Below are 17,544 nucleotides of genomic sequence, written 5' to 3'. Positions count from 1 at the left end.
TTTTATTTAGTATTGTTTTTGCTTTAGGGCTTTTGAACAGATAGGTCTAGTGCAGGGGCCAGTCAGCAGAGGGCAGGGGAGGAGTGTGGGTGCAGGGACAGGTCAGTGCTCCACCATCTGCCACTTGTCAAGCCTGGGGCTGTTACCTGTCTCAACGTCTCCTGCAAGTGCCTGGCGTGCTTGTGCCCCCGTGTCTGGGGTTAGAATGAGGTGAAGCGGTTGGAGTTTGTAGCCTGAGGTGCTTGTGTGGGGTGTGGAGGAACTCCATACGCGTTGTTCTGTATGTGTTCAGTCCTTCGTTGTGTGAGGAATGTGTGCACACACAGTGTACTTGGTGGTGTTCACCTTAGTTCCGGGTTGATTATGGCCAAAAAGTGTGATGACTATGGGAGGGCAGATGAGCTATTCTGGCATGTGGTGCATTTTTTTGTGTAACTCTATTATCAGAGATCAACAGGGGAAAGAGATTTAGATATGCAATATAATACCCGTGCTTGTGTGTGTGTGTGCGCACACACGTGCGTGTGCGCACGCATACATGCACACAGGCACACACACAAACAGCACACAATGTCCAGTTTTTCTCCTAGTTTTAGGGAGATATGATTAAATATGTACAAATGACTGTTTACTAAAACAGTATTAAAATCTATCCAGCCAGGTGTGGTGGCGCACGCCTGTGATCCTAGCACTCGGGGAGGCAGAAGCAGGAGGTTCTCTGTGAGTCTGAGGCCAGCTTGGTCTACAGAGTGAGTTCAGGACAGGCAAGGCTAACCAAAACAAACCCCACAAAAACTAAAATCTATTTATTCACTAGATCTTTCTCCCTGATGTTTTGTGTATTGATCTTCAAAGGCAGGCAAATTACAAATTAGGGTATTCCACTGGAAGTCTTCATGCAGAGATGGGGTTAGTGAGATTGGTGAGTGTGTCTCCAGTGTTTACCGTGGGAAACTTGTGCACACTCAGACAGCCTTTTCCTCATGATGAACATAGGTAGCTATTTGATTATTCATCCAGATAAGTCAAATACTCTGTCTGGACGTAGTTATAAACTGGAAACAGAGGACAGTAGATTATCAAGATAAGTTAAAATAGTATTGCTCAAGTTTGAGCACAGTAGGTCTAGAATTTTCATAGCTCTACTTAAAAGAAGATTTTACAGGGTGCAGTATCCCCTGCCCTTTATCCACAATGTTAATTTCTGTTATTTCTGTTAACCAAGTTTAGCCATGGACTGACATTATTAAATGGAAAATTCCAGAAGTAAACAATTTGTAGCTTCTAGATTATACACTGCTCTAGATAGTATTACAGGATCTCTTGCTGCCTTGTTTCATCACAGCACAAGCATCCCTTTGTCCAGCGCGTCTATACTGTATATGCTACCTGCCCGTTAGCCACTTAGTAGCCATCTTGGTGGGAGTGGTCGTGCCAGTACTGCCTAAGAGACGCTAACGTGCTGAAGGCCAAGACCGTAGTAAAGAAACAGGAAACAGCCGGGTGTGGTGGCGCACGCCTTTAATCCCAGCACTCGGGAGGCAGAGGCGGGCAGATCACTGTGAGTTCGAGGCAGCTCTACAAAGTGAGTCCAGGACAGCCAAGGTTATACAGAGAGACTCTGTCTCGAAAAACCAAAAAAAAAAAAACCAAAAAAAAAAAAAAAGAAAGAAAGAAACAGGAAACAGTCATATGAGAGCAGATGTTCTCCCCATGAAACAGTGAAAGAGAAGAGTGAAATCAGCGCTAATTATCTCTCACACCCAAAGAGAAGTGACAGTGTACATGCTGTTGAGATGGAGAAGGCATCAAATTAGAACCTGCAGTGTTTGTGTGGTTTCTGGATATCACTGTGGGATGTGTGTGTGTGTGTGTGTGTGTGTGTGTGTGTGTGTGCGCGCGCGCGCGCGCACGCGCGTGCGTGTTAGTGTTAGAATGGATCCCCCTAGATGAGAGGGAAATTGCAAAGGAAAACAGTACTCTGGTTCTTTTCTTTTTCCTTATTTTGGAGACAGGATTGAACTATGTAGCCAAGGCTAGCAGCCAGCTCACTATCCTCTAGCCCAGGCTAGCCTCCATCTTACCATCCTCTAGCCCAGGCTGGCCTCTAGCTCACCATCCTCTAGCCCAAGCTGGCCTCCAGCTCACCATCCTTTAGCCCAGGCTAGCCTCCAGCTCACCATCCTTTAGCCCAGGCTAGCCTCCAGCTCACCATCCTCATACCTTAGCCCAGAGTGCTGAACAGCCATGCAACACCATGTCCAACTTTATTTTTATATATTCTTTAATTTTTTTTGCTATCAGGTTTCTTTAATAAGCAAAAACCTAAGATTGGACATAAGGTTACTGTGTCTTAAATTGTAAAATAAAGATAGCATATGGATGAAATGGAAGACAGAAGCCCTAAACCAGTGTAGGTTATGTCAGCAGCATTAACTTGGTGCTCGCCCCACCCTGCAGCCTCGGCTCTTGTCTGACTCCAGCGCTGCCCTCGCTCTGGCTCTCCAGTGGGTGCTGCATTAGTTCCGTGGGTTCTTCAGGCCTGTACACTGTGCCCTCCTTGCCACCTCCCCCATGCAAGCTACTGTAAAACTTCTTCTGGCCATTTCGGAATTGACTGAAAACAAGCCAATGGTCCTCGAATAGAGGACGGTCTGGTGCTGTCCCCTCGAAGCTGTGTTTGGATGGCCATGGTGATGCAAATGGTTTGCAGTTCCCTAAATGACTTCTGTCAGTTTCATCTGTTAGCATCCATCTCACTCCCATTTTCTGTACCAGTTACGTAGATGTCTGAGCATATACCAAAAATTCTACAGTTTTAGCACCTCATTTTGCAAAGTACCAGGCAAGCTATAACATATTTATTGTGTCTCAGAAACCCCTGTAAGTGCTTTGTTTCTTGTTTTCCAGGATGTGGGTGGGCTTGCTTTCCCTGCTGTCTAAAAGGGCACTTGAACCATCTTTAATAAGTGCTGGATAACATGTCATTTTGAGCATGTATCAGGCAGAAATTACAGTTCTCAAATTAAGAGCTATATAAGAGGCAGATTTGGAATAAGCTCCTGAAATATAAATCCTATGGTATTGCACTATTAGCATGGAAGGGAACCTCTAGGTCTTGGGAACGAGGCCTCAGCATTGGGATTAGTTAATTAATTAGTACATCAAACAAATGACCTCATGTCTCTGCCTCTTACTATACCACACAGGACCAGGAGGCGGTGTCAGTTCACCTCGCCAGGGGTGTGAGAACCAGTCCCATTGTGGAGAGCAGTGCCTCTGCCTGCTGGGATTTGATCAGTTGTTCACATTGGCAGTTGCAGGGCACATTGGCAGTAGCAAGTCCCCAGCTTATCTGTTTTTGTATCCCACACATGTACAGTAGTGTGTGGAGAACTGTGGCTGCAGCCTCCGCTGCTTTAGTACCCCAGCCCACCCCCAGCGATGGCCTGTCCAGCTGTTATGTTATACACAGGATTTCAGAAGTACCCTCCCAGCCTTTCCAGCTCTGCATTACCCTCCGCCCCAGCATACACACAGCACTGTGGACCTGAGGTCTCACAAGCTTGCTGATCTCTGTCTTTGCATCAAGGGGGTTGTTCCTCCCATCCTCAGTTTGGAAAACCTCCCCTTTTTACTTGCAATGGACCCTTTTTTCCCTCAGGCTTTTCCATTGTTGTCAGGTTTGTTCCATGTTTGTGATTTATCCCTTAAAACCATATTTACAAGTCTGTGGTACTTTTGTTACTTGCTGTTTCTAGTTTTTAGTTTTAATGGTTTTTGCCCCACAAAAATGTTGGCAGTACGTACTGAGAACTCACGGGTGCCCTTCCCCAGAGCCCCTGAGTGCTGGCATTTTTACATGATCTGGTCCAGCTCATCATTCTTACGTCCCCTCCTCCCTTTCATCCTTGGGAGTAGCAGGGCGTTATGACCTGTGAGTTCAGTGTATTCTTTCCTTTAAGAAAAGCATGCTCATAAAAATCACCACCATGCAGCCGCTGTTCAGGATGTTGGTGATGATTACCACGCCAGCTGGTTCACAGATTGTCTTCAGACCTTTCTGCTGCCCAGACAATGTTCTTTTCCTGTCTTTCCAAGATCCTGACCAGGGTGTGCCTTTCGGGTTTACCTGTCCTGTCTCTGTCCTCCCTCTGGGACAGCTGAATTCAACACTACCTGCCCACCCCTCAAAGGAAGCAGCCATTCATTTTGGGATGACTTTCCCTGTCCATTCCTGCTTTCTCAGAGTTGGCCCAGGAGCTGGCTCTCATCATGAGAATCTTCCAGAATGAGGCTGCACATGGTCTCAGTGGGCTGCAATGGGCACTCGGCCGGTAGCCACCTCTCGTGATAGTGGTCCTGTCAGCTTTCCTTGAGCCTAATTGGTTTCTGCCATATTTCTCCAAGAGGTTTAGGGCTGCCTCTTCCTGATGCTTTTTGGTGGCTTTTGCTTTTTAAGTTGAGGTCTTGCTGTGTCACCAGGATAGCCTGAAACTTCCCAGTCTTCCTGCCTTTGCTGATCATAGCAGCACACCAATGCTCCTAGCTTGTTCGGGTTTCCTTGGGAGTTGTTCTGGTAATATACCAACAACTTGCTCCTCAGTTTCCTCAAAAAGATGCTAACTAACTCTGTTACCTGGTTTTTATATTTTTTTCCCCAAGAAGAAAATGAGAGGAGCCATACATACTTGTTGTGTGCGTGCACGTGTGCACACGTGCATGTGTGTGTGCGCGCGTGTGTATGCATACAGTGACCAGTGGTGTTGAGTTTTTGTGGAGCTGGAGTTACAGGCAGTTGTGAGCTACCTGACGTGAGTGCTGGAAACTGCTCTCCAGTCCTCTGGAAGAACAGTACGAGCTCTTAGTAAAACTAAGCCATCTCTCCAGCCTCCCATGCCTGGTTTATGAAATAATGAGAAATAGATACTAAGTGAATAGTCTGTCCACCTAATAAATCTATTCTTAAAACTCCCTTCCCCCTCCCACTTGTTTATTTCATGTATTTTTTAAAATTAATTTTTAAAATGAGACTACAAACTGACAGGTCTCATGGCATTTTCATATAGATGCTATTATTAAGCTGTTCTTTTTTTTAAAATTAATTTATTTATTACATATACAAGGTTCTGCCTACATGTGTGCCTGCACACCAGAAGAGGGCACCAGATCACATTATAGATGGTTGTGAGCCACCATGTGGTTGTTGGGAATTGAACTCAGGACCTCTGGAAGAGCAGTCAGTGCTCTAACCACTGAGCCATCTCTCCAGCCCAAGCTACTATTTTTAAAAGATGTATTTTTTTTATTTTTAAATTCTTCCCCCCCCCATGTGTGTGTGTGTGTGTGTGTGTGTGTGTATGTGTGTGTGTGTGTGTGTGTGTGTGTGTGTGTGTTCACACACTGACTCCAGGAAGCCAGAGATACCCTGGAGCTGGAGTTACAGGCAGTTGTGAGCTGCCTGACATGGGACCAAACTGACCCCTCTACAAGTGCATTCCATCCTCACAACTGCTGAGCCATATCTGCATCCTCACAACTGCTGAGCCATATCTACATCCTCACAACTGCTGAGCCATATCTGCATCCTCACAACTGCTGAGCCATATCTACATCCTCACAACTGCTGAGCCATATCTGCATCCTCACAACTGCTGAGCCATATCTGCATCCCAATCTTTCTTCCCTTTTTCAAATGGTTCTATTTTTGTTATAGGAAACCCATAAAATAAAGAGAAGCAGAGTAGTAGAGTGTGCACACATACTGTCAGCCCTAGAGACAATGACAATTTATGTTTTCTAATTTTTTTCTCTACCTGTTAAGAAATGTGATCTCGGGGCTAGAGATGGCTTTACAGTTAAGAACACTTCCTGCTCTTTCAGAGGACCCAAGTTCAGTTCCCAGTACTCATGTCTTGGGGTCCTCAACTGCATGTAATTCCTACACCCAGAGATCCAACACCCTCTTTTGACCTCCAAGGACACCCACATATATGTGTCATATACATACACATGTGGCATACACATATACACACAAAATAAAATAAATCATTTTAATAAAAAAAGAGATGTGCACATGTCACAGTGTACTGCCTTGTTCTCATTTTCCTGAAATCTTTATAAGCAGTTTCTTCCTTCCTTCCTTCCTTTCTTTCTTTCTTTCTTTCTTTCTTTCTTTCTTTCTTTCTTTCTTTCTTTCTTTCTTTCAAGACAGGGTTTCTCTGTGTAATAGCCCTGACTGTCCTGGAATTCTCTTTGTAGACCAGGCTGGCCTTGAACTCACAGACATCCGCCTGCCTCTCCCTCTCGAATGCTAGGATTAAAGGTGTGTACTACCATGTCCAGCTTAAAAGCAGTTTCTTTAAAACCATCCTTCTGTGGTTGCTCTGTGTGATGGTTTGTTTCGTTGGATAGCAAGGCTATTCACACTAAGCAATTTGAAACAGTAAGGAAATGAGCATCCTTGGATACCAGTTGCTGTGATGGTTAAGTGCTGGAGGGGACCAGCCCTGGGCTGTGTTAGGAAAGCCTACCAGGAACCAGCTGGATCTTTTTTCCATCTGCAGTTGAAGGTGAAAAGTGACTGCTTTGACAATACCTTAGAAAAACATGTGGTCATCTGTGAGAAAAGAGAGTTAAAACTATAATTTTAAAATATAACAACAACAACAACAATAACAATAATAATAATAATTATTATTACTATTATTAGAGTCTTGCTGTTTAGTGCTGACCAGGATGATGTTTGCTATATACTGGGCTCATAGCAATTCTCCTGCCTCATCCTTTCAAGTGCTGGATTGCAGGCATACACCACCATGCTGGGCTAAGTTACAGTTTTTTGACAGCATAGCCCAGTGGAGTTTGAAGCTGTGTGAGGAGCTGTCCTAAGAACATATTCAAGAAACACAGGCTCGCGGGGCTTCCTTCCTTAGCTCTGCTGTACAGTTTTTGAGTTAACTTCTACTTTACCCAACTCTGGCCTTTCTCTTCGGCTAGCTCACCTCCTTTTTTCAGCTACTCCTAGACTCATACGGTGCCTGCTCCACAGTGCTTCAAAGGGGCCAGGTTCCGTAGGCTCTCCCTAAGGACTAGGGTGACCTAGAACAGTTAGGAAGGGATGCTGTGTCCCAGCTGCACACCAGGGGAGTGTTGCACATCCCCCTCCCCCAAATCTGTATTTGAGCTTTGGGTTTCCGGAAAGATCTAACTGGGTAGAAGAGATTTGTTTACAAGATTCCAATCTGCTGAATATTAATTTAAGGAGACGGGTTGGGATAATGTGTTAGGAATGGCGATCGTGTCTGGTGTGTGGGTGCTGTAAACCACTTTTAGGGGAGCATTGGGTTTTCCTGTGTGTTTTTTGTCTTTTTATCTCTGTAATTATGTACTGGCACACAGCTTTCTGCGTTAAAACTGGCATATAAAGGTTGATATTGAAGTGTAAAATTGATAATTTTAAATGCAAACTTGGAACAGGTTCTCCAGGTGTTAGAATTTGTGTGTCTTTAGTTCACTAATCAAATTCCTTTTCTAGTTAGGGTATCACCTTTAAGCTGAATTGCTTTCTTTGACCTCACCAAAAAAAAAAGAAAAAGAAAAAGAAAAAAAAGAAAAAAGAAAAAGAAAAGAAAAAAAGAAAAAATCACCCTACATCCTTTTCTGGTTAGGATGCTATTATTCAGTTGTATTGTCCTTTTCAATCTTTTTTAAAAGAAGTGGGGGAGAGAGGGAGGGAAAGAGAAAATTTGATGTTTCTTGCTGTGTGTGACAGCACTGGAAAGTCTTGTACAAGCATGTCCATCGTAGCCTTGTGAGGTGGAAAGTGGTCACCAATGGAGATTTCTGAACAAATGTTGCTGAATGTGTCTCGGTCAGAATTGAAGACTTATCTGTGCTTGAAAAGTTTGTATCACAGCTAACATGTTCTCGTTTGTGTCCCCTCAATGGCTTCTCTCTCTTGAGTTCCTTAGATGCTAAGTAGTAGCTTTGACTTGAGACGAGGCTGACTGACTGCATTTCGCTGCGCTTCTTCTGTTCTAGAATAATCTATAAGTGTTCCATGTGCGACACTGTGTTCACCCTGCAAACCTTGCTGTATCGCCACTTTGACCAGCATATTGAAAACCAGAAGGTGTCTGTTTTCAAGTGTCCAGACTGTTCTCTTTTATATGCACAGAAGCAACTTATGATGGACCATATCAAGGTGTGTGTGCGCGTCTCTCCTCCCGTCTCCAGTGAACCGCAGATACATGCATGGTCGTAGGTCATGGCTGAGCTGCAGATTTCTATAGAGCATGCTGCTGTCTAGGGAAAGAGATGGACAGCCAGTCTGCACCACATGCTGGCCTCATGCTCAGTTGGCCTCGGGGTGCTCTTTGTCCTTGAGTCCTGCTCTGTGTCTCAAACACGGCTGAAGAGGAACAGGTGTGCATGCTCTGCTTTAAAAGAATAATGAAGTCATTAGGGGGCTTTGTATGTACATGAAAATGATGGCTGAAGTTGTCGTTTAAAAATAAGGTCTCTTCTTGTTTTAATTATGTGTACATGTCTCTGTGTGGGTATGTGCATGTGAGGGCAAGTACCCTAGGAGGCCAGAGGTCAGATTCTCCTGGCAGCTTAAACGGTGTAGCATGGGTGCTGGGAATTGAACTCGGTCTTCTGCAAGTACAGTATGCGCCCTTAATTGCTGAGCTATCTCTTCCGCTTCTATTTTTTCCTGTTTTGAGAGCTCTGTCATGGGATTAAGAAATAGGAGTTTTGATGAGTTCTGCTAATTTATACAAATATTGGTACATTCAGAAAGATTGAGGTTTCCCCATTGAATTCATATAAGCACTCAAGTTTGCATTGTATTTGATACCCTTTGGTCTTTTGCCCCACCCCCTAAATATAGCATGTAATCTGGGTGTGATGGCTCATACTTTAAATTGGAGGCAGAGGCAGAGGAGGATCCCTGTGAGTTCAAGGGCAGCCTGGTCTATATGGCAAGTTCCATGCTAGCCAGGGCTACATAGTTATCTGCTGTTTGTTTGTTTAATTTTATATTATTTATGTGAGTGTTTTGCCTATGTGGATGTATGTGCACTATATGCATGCCTGGTACCCTCTGAGGTCAGAAGAGGGCATCAGTTCCCCTGAAGCTGGAGGTATGGATGGCTGTGAGCCATCATGTGGGTGCTAGGAACGACCCCAGGTCCTCTGCTCGAGAGTAGTAGGTGTTCTTAACCACGGACTGAGCTCATGGTGGAGTATTTACGGTAGCTTGGGTGTTGAATCCGGTGTGGGTATTCAGTGTAAGGGTCTTGTTTGGATTCTCTTTGTCTCCAACCCCTTAAAAGGCACCAACCTCCATTTTCAACCACTAAGGCTGGTACTTAGTTGTAAATTATAGCTTGCTTGCTTGCTTGCTTGCTCTTTTTGAGACAGGGTCTTACTATGACACCCTCGTTTGTCTAGAATTTACTAGGTAAACCGCGCTGGCCTTGATTTCCAGAAGTCTTCCTGCTTCTGCCTCCTAAGTGATGAGATTAGATGCTGGTGCCATACCCAGTCAGTTTTAGCTTTTAATTTTTCCCCTGTGAAGGTGGCTGGCAGGGAGGCGGAGCTTCTCTTACAACGCTTCTGAGATGTGGTTTCTGGAACCTGTTTTCTTGTAATAGTGAATGTAGATGAAGGAGGTGAGGAAGGAGGGTATAACCCTGTGGCCTTAGGAGGACAGGATTGTTTTTAGTTACCTGAACCTTTGCAGCCTATGTGATAAGAGAACAGTGGGACTGTTTCCTCTTTTAAGTACGTCCGGTTGTCCTAACTCTTCCATCGTGCTTGGTAGGTGAGAGTAAATACAATGCTTTAGAGGCACCTTCATGTTTAAAGTGATGCGTCTCTTATTTGCTCCATATTAACCTTGCCTGGTACCTGTGATGCTCGGTGATGCAGTCATGAAGGAGACCTGGAGTGGGGGTGTACAGGAAGGTGGCTCTCCCTCCCCCTCTCCTCCCCCTCATCATTCTCTCTCTCACACGCCCCCCCCCCCCCTTCTCAAGTGGCTCTTTATTAGCTGACTCATATCATGTCCCAGAGCACATGTTTACTGTAGGACCACACACTCCATGTTGACATTTACGTTCAGGCAAACCTTTCATTTATAGTCATTCAAATTAGTTTCTGTTACAAGAGCGAAGGGCAAAAAAGGGGGTTTGAAAGACTTAAATTGTATTACTTTTTTTTTTTTTGAGACAGTTTCTCTGTGTCCCTCTGGCTGTTCTGAACTCACTTTGTAGACCAGGCTGACCTTGAACTCAAAGCAATCCACCTGCCTCTGCCTCCCAAGTGCTTCGATTAAAGGCATACACCACTATACCTGGCATATTACTATTTTTTTTAAAAATAGGTCTAGGGATCAAATGTAGGGCCTTGCACATGGTAGGCATGTTTGTATTCCTTTATTAAAAAGGCATTTGACTTTTGCCTTACTTTTACTAACAAGAAATAGATAGACAGACAGACAGACAGACAGATAAGTAACTTAGAAACCTGCATTTTAGTGCATGTCCAGGGCTCTTGTCTTGGCAGAATCTCCATTCCATTCCCCCCATGACTTCTGTCTCCAGGGTTATTTTATGTCCCTGTTCTCTCTTCCATTTGCATGGAAGCTTATGGAAAGTTTAAGCTTGAAGCTTTGTCCCCTGCATTTAAAATGGTTAGAGACATTAAAAACTCAGGGGCTAGAGAGAGCGTGTAGTTGTTAAAATGGAGGGAAGACGTCAGCGGTTGACCTTTGGTCTCCACATGGACACATGAAACCCTGTACATGCACACAAGCATGCATGACTGTGTGTATGTGCAAACACATACAAGTGTAAGCAGGTAAATTGTATACTGAGGCATAAGTCTGGCATATACATGGAGGAAAACAGACATAACCATAAGGAAGCTGTCTGTCTGCCCTGCTTTCCCCTGCGCGGAGGGCCTGGTCAGACGTTGCTCTCAACCCTTTGCGTGGGCCAGTTGACTCTTAATTATTTTTATGTTTACAGTGCTCTGCCTGCATGTACTCCTGCAGGCCAGAAGAGGGCGCCATATCACATTACAGATGGTTGTGAGTCACTATGTGGTTGCTGGGAATTGAACTCAGGACCTCTGGAAGAGCAGTCAGTGCTCTTAACCATTGAGCCATCTCTCCAGCCCAGCCACTTGACTCTCGTGTGCATGGAGACCGGTATCCTTTCCTGGTGAAAATACCGTGTAGCTCCTCATTCTTCCTGAGAGGAACAGTGTGGAAGAAGGCCACATTAGCATTAGCTGGTGCTGTTTAGCTAGTCCTTTCTTAAGAAAGGATCCTGGAGGATAGACTGATGTCCTCCTTGACAACTGGGGAACTTGGGGCCAAGCCTTCCACAAAGCCAGTCTGTGTGACCACGGGGATATCGTGTCAAAGCTCCCGAAGAGAAAGTCCCTGTGTTTGTACTTTTGTAGGCACAGGGCTTAGGGGCAAGCCACCAACTGTCTCCTTGTCAGGAGAGAAGGCCCCACCCACAGATAGGCTGTATCACAAACTTGCTGCCTTTAGTACACAGACAACAAAGTCAAAAGTGAGCCAGTCTTTAGAATCAGCTGCATCAGTTGGGCCTAGTGGTACTGGGCTGTAACCTCAGCTACTGGGTCATAAGTTCAAGGCTTGCCTGAGCTATAGAGTGAGTGCAACTTGATGGCACTGTCTCAATACAAAGTGGAAAGGCACATCTCTCTCTGTGGAGTGCTTGCCTGGAATGCATGCAGCCCTAGACTTGCTGTTTAGGACTGAAAGACACAAAATAAATAAATAAATAAATAAATAAATAAATAGTTAAATTATACTGATTTCTTCTCCCTCCCACATTTAAGATTCTGTGGGTTTAAGATGGGTGTTGTTGACTTGTATTAACGATAATAAACAGCTACACGATCTTTACTTTTTAAATTTATTCATTTACTTTGTGTCCCAATCATAGCCCCCTCCTTCCTCTCCTTCTGGTCCCCCCTTCCCTCCCTCCCCTCCCCTTCAGAAAAGGGGACCACCCCTCCCCTACCAACCCACCCCAGCACATCAGATTGCATCAGGACTAAGACCATCCTCTTCCACAGTGATGTGACAAAGCAGCCCCACTGGAGGAAGCGATCGAAAAGCAGGCAACAGAGGCCATGTCATAGACAGCCTCCCCCCTTGCTCCCCTTATTAGGGTACCCACAAGAAGACCAAGTTGTCCATTGGGTACATACCTGTGTTGGGCCTAGGTCCAGTTCATGCATGGCCCTTGGCGCTTCGGTCTCCACAAGCTCCCCTGGGCCCAGGTTAGTTGGCTCTGTTGGTCTTTTTGGGGAGTTCTTGTCCCTCCAGGTCTTTCTGTCCTTTCCCTCACTCTTCCACAAGGCTGCACGATTTTAAAATGCTCTTTAAGTACCTGTAGGATACACTCACAGAGGCTGTGCACTCCTAGTAAAGGGGCAGGGGTTGGGAGGTAAAATTATTCCCGAGCCCTGGCTTGTACTTGTTCCCAAAGGCTACAAGTATTCCAAGAATATGAAAAGCAACGTGACATGTTGGACCATGGGCCTTGAATACCCTTCTGCACATTAGTCCTCCTTCTATTTTATAACATTTATTTATTTATTTTGTGTGCATGTGCTGCATTTGTATTTGTGGATGCACATGTGCCACCATGGGCATGTGGAAGTTGGGGATCTGTTGGAAGTTATCTTATTCCACCAAATGCAATTCAGGATGGTCCTGCAGATCACGCTAAGGTCATCGGGTGCCTTTACCCACTGAGCTGCCTCAGTCTCGTAGCTTAGAGCAATCATTAAAGTTATTTGTATGCTCCTTTATGTGGCTAGTGAGGTCACTCAGTGGGCAAAGGCACCTGCTGCCATCTTGATGGCCTGTGCCTTGTCCCCAGGATCTACATGGTGGAAAAAGAGAACCGACTCCTGTAAGTTGTCCGCTGCCCTCCACACATGTGCCACGATGTGTGAGGCCCCACAGGTAGAAAAGTTAATGCCCCTTTTCCTGCTTCCTGTTTTTTTGAGACAGGGTCTCACTATATCACTTTGGCTTGCATAGATCTTGCTGCATAGACCAGGCTGGCCTCAAATTCACAGACGTCTGCCTGCCTCTACCTCCTGAATGCTGGGTTTAAAGGTGTGCACCACCATGCTCAGCTCCATTATTTTTGATTCATCTTGATTTATTTAAGTGAAAAGAGCCTCACTCTGTGGCCCAGGCTGGCCTAGAACTTGCTGTGTAGAGATCTTTCTGCCTCTGTCTCCTGAGTGCTGGGGTTATAGGTGTACAGCACCACGTCTGACTTCTTTATGTTTTTAAAATGTATATTTTTAGTTTAGGAAATAATATTCTCTGAATGCTTGTCAAATTCTGCTGAAAGGGTGTGATTTGTGATAGGCGTTTCTTTTCTTTTTGCAATGCAGTCTATGCATGGAACATTGAAAAGTATTGAAGGGCCTCCAAACTTGGGTATAAACTTGCCTTTGAGCATTAAGCCTGCAACTCAGAATTCAGCAAACCACAGCAGAGAGGATGGCAAGTCCATGAATGGGAAAGAGAAGTCGGAAAAGAAGTCTCCGTCTCCTGCAAAGAAATCCACAGAATCTAAGAAGATGGCCAGTCTCGGGTGGACGTGTTGGGAGTGTGACCGTCTGTTCACACAGCGGGATGTGTATCTCTGTCACATGAGGAAGGAGCATGGGAAGGTCAGTGAGCGTGACATCCATGCTCCAGCACCAGGGGGGAGCGCCTGTGCTGGTGACCCACTGAGACTCAGTCACGTGGTCCTGTTGATGGTCGGGACCAGTGTGACTCCGTGTCTGTGTGCCTCACTGCTTTATCCATAGAACAGACATTCGCAAACCCTCCAATCCTACTATCTTTCCCTGCACACTCAGCAGTAGGAGTGACTACCCAACATGCCTGTTGATAGCTGAGGACGCTGCGGATGAGGGCATCCGAGAATTCTGTTTAGCTCTGTGACCAGCAAGGAAGAGAGGACGTGGCGGGGTAGTAGAGGTGCCGAGCGCTGCTGGTGGCTTCCGTCCCCTGCCCTTTTTATTTTATGTGTATGAGTGTGTGCACCATGTGTGTGCAGTGTTCACAGAGGTCTTAAGAGGGTACCAGATCCCCAGGAACTGAGTTACAGACACTTGTGAGCTGTGGGTGTTAGGAATTGAACTCGGGTCCTATAAGAACAGCCAGTACTCTTAACTGCTGACTCATCTCCTCAGCTCCTGCTTTCTCTTTTTAAAATAATAACTATACAGTTCAGAATTTTTTTAAGGCCACCCTAAAGGATCTGTGAGATATGGCTCAGCAGGTCAGAGCACTTGCTGCTAGGACTGGTGACCTGAGTTCCATCCCAGGACCTCCATAGTGGAAGGAGAGAACAGACTCCTGCAAGCTGCCTTTTGATTGTGACACTCGTGGACACATGCATGTGCATGCGTGTACACACACACACACATACACACACACACACACACACACACAAACACAGAGTAAATAAATGTTTTTTAAAAACCTCACTTACTATTAGACTTAGTAAAATAAGCAGGTTCATTTTTGATATTAGCTATTACTGTATTTGCATACCATATTTGGCTATGTTCACATTTTCTGGTCAGTTGAGACCTAGAAAGAATCTGTACTACATTTAGTCATTGTGTGATTCCATAGCAGGATTGTCTCAATTTCACTTTTGAATGTGCTATCGGATTATTGTGAAAATGAAGTTGTTTGACTGACAGCTTATCTCTGATGTTGTGGGATTTGGAATCTTTGTGCATGTGTGTGTGTTCTGTCTATGAGTGTGGCTATGTAGGTCCATTGCTCTGGGATAGAGGTCAAAGGTAAACCTTGGGTGGTGGTCCTCTCCTTCTGCCTTATAGGAGACAGGGTCTGCTATTCACTGCTGCATACACCAGGCTAGCTGGCCCACGAGTTGCCAGGAGATCTCATATCTCTGTCTCTGTCCCACCTCACTGTAGGAATGCTGCTGTATGCACTGCTAGACAGGACTTTCCATGGGTTTGGGGGTGCAGGCGCAGGGCATGGTGACCCACTGAGCCATCGCCTGAGCCTCAGGTTGAAATTTTTAGTTAAGAATATGTCCTAGGTACTTTATTATCATTTTTATATCACATCATGAGGAATATAGCTTGTCTCACTTTTGATGATTCTAAAGTTGATTTGTGGGTTCAAAGGCATAATATTTTTAAAGAAAAAAACCCTGTCATTGTATTGCTTTAACCTTCATCTTGCTTTTTCCTTGGGAAACTGTACAAAGATGTGTAGGAATTGATTAGCAGCAACTGGTGTATATGGGACCTTGGGGAAGTTATTATAGGGAGTGTTAGCCACATTTATTAATCTCATTCATTTGTACAGTTTATTTGAGCCACTCAAAAAGCTAATGTGTTACTTTGACTTTAAATTCTTTACCCATCACAGGGATCCTAAGGTATGACAGCATTTTTCCTCGTTTGGCTTAGTACATTATCTCTTAGATAAAGTAAGAGCTCCTTGTGGGATGTATCTGGTTTCGTCTAAGCAGCTATGAGCTCTTGTGTATTATTCTCACTGGCAGCAGAGAACATCTTCTCTCTTTCTTTTCCCCTGAGAACATTTTCTAAGGTACAGACCCAACCATGCCTCGTCCTTTCATAAGACATTGTGTTCATCACTCTTGAGAGCGTGAGTCATTGTACAGTGGCTTCCTGGGTCTGTTCCTTCGGCAGCCCTGTTGTTGTGTCTTCGTGACTTGCACCCTGGGCAAAGATGTCCTTCAGTGTTTCGCATACCATTCATTTGTTTCTGGGGCTCTTCCGGTGATAATTCAGTAGCATGGAGACTGCAGCACTCTGGTGACTAGCTTCTAATCCTTTAGGTCTCAGCTTTGGCAGTGCCTCATCTGGAAATTCCTTCCTTGTCTCCGAATCCCAAATGATTCTTCTTCTTCTTGAATGTTTCTGTGGCAACCCTGACTTCATCTCCCACTAAATGTTCCCCTCTCTTGCTGCATCTGTGGGCACTCTGGTGCCACTTCCTGGTAGGCTGCAGATATTTCTTGCATTAATGAGCACGAGTGAGTTGTAATTTGGAAGACTGTCTTAGACTTAATTTCTGTTTGAGTTGTACATGCTGTCATGACCTCCAAGCAATCCTGGATTGTAGGGACCTACACGGAGCTGTATGTGAGGCAGCAAGCACCCACCAGTCAGTCCTTTTAGGCTAAGATGAGCTGAGGTTCTGAAGTATGCTGTTCTCACGTGGAACGGGACAGTCTGCAAAGGCTTCAGGAGAGCACACTTGTCACTTCCATCTCTCCAGAGTGTCCAAGTCGCTAGTTTACCTGGTGAATAACCACTGTGCATTGAAAGTACCAGCCACTGTGAAGGTATGCCTGACTCCAAGACTACAACTAGGACTGGAAAATAAATATAGGCATGTGATGGCCCAGTACCTGCGCAGCTGTGGTGGCCACAGTCCAGTCACTGCTTGGGTGTTATTGCTGGTAAAATGGCTATTTTAACATGATTTTAGGAAAAAGTCTAAGTTGGAGGTATTTTCAACTGATATAAATTAGGATTTTTTAAAAAAAATGTCACAGTAATCCATTATTCTGTGTGTGTGTGTGTGTGTGCGCGTGCGTGCGTGCGCGCGCGTGTACGCACGTACACGCATGCGCGCGCGCGCACACACACACACACACACACACACACACACACACACACACACTCTCCAAAGGTTTGGATGTGAATATCAGAGGACAACCTTGTAACCTTTACCTGGTGTTTTACTTTCCTATTGCTGTGATAAAATACTCTGACAAAAGCAATTTAAGGAACTCAGGGTATATCCTAGCCCCATCATGGCTGGTCAGTCAGGGCAGCCAACAGGAGCTTGAGGCATACTTCAGAAGCAGAGGGTGATTCATGCTCACTTCGATTCAGCTCCCTTTCTCCATTACACAGGATCCTAGTAAGGGAATGACGCCACCCACAGTGGACAGTCTTCCACCTTAGGTAATGTGATGCAGATAATCCCCCTCAGGCATGCCCAGGGGTCCATCTCCTTGGAGATTCTGGATGCTTTGTAGTTGACAGTTAACACTTGGGCTCTGGGGGGTTGAACTCAGGTAGTCAGGCTTGCATGGCTAGCACCCTTCCCTGCGGAGCCTTCTGGTCCCTGGTCGTGACCGCTCCAGGGTGAGTCCTGCGTTGGTTTTGCTCAGCTCTTTGTCTAGTAATGCAGTACATTGCAGAGTATCGATGACGTCACTAATTGAAGTCAGTCCTTCATGTGAGGAAAGGGGCTTTTGTGTTAGTCAAAGGCACCGAATTGAAGTACAGGTTTGTGAATCTAAGTAGTTTTCTAACCCTGAAAGGCCTTTCGTCTTCAGGCTCTCTCTGTACTCTGCCATAAAGTTAGCTGGACAGTGTCTTTTACCTTAAGATCTCCAAGCTGTGAGCCCTTCCTCAGTTTCAGGTGGGCTG

General features: G+C 45.2%; 1 protein-coding gene across 11 annotated transcripts in view; it reads left to right on the top strand.

Moving 5' to 3' along the window:
• The window catches only part of ZNF532 (zinc finger protein 532), a 116,755-nt gene that overhangs the window by 70,067 nt on the left and 29,144 nt on the right, over positions 1-17,544 (top strand). For 9 of the 11 annotated variants that reach the window (XM_084779943.1, XM_084779947.1, XM_084779941.1 and 6 more), the window contains 2 exons: positions 8,044-8,206; positions 13,468-13,749. The exons of 1 other annotated variant lie outside the window; for it this stretch is intronic. In XM_084779943.1, the coding sequence (XP_084636069.1) occupies positions 8,044-8,206; positions 13,468-13,749 (445 nt within the window). The remainder of the gene's footprint in view (positions 1-8,043; positions 8,207-13,467; positions 13,750-17,544) is intronic. One more of the 11 variants, XM_084779939.1, reaches the window with a different exon arrangement.

Source organism: Acomys minous, assembly GCF_964271855.1.
Source record: "Acomys minous genome assembly, chromosome: 4".
Taxonomy (NCBI): Eukaryota; Metazoa; Chordata; class Mammalia; order Rodentia; family Muridae; genus Acomys; species Acomys minous.
The sequence above is the reverse complement of the archived record's forward strand: the minus strand, read 5'-3'. Positions and strand labels throughout refer to the sequence as shown.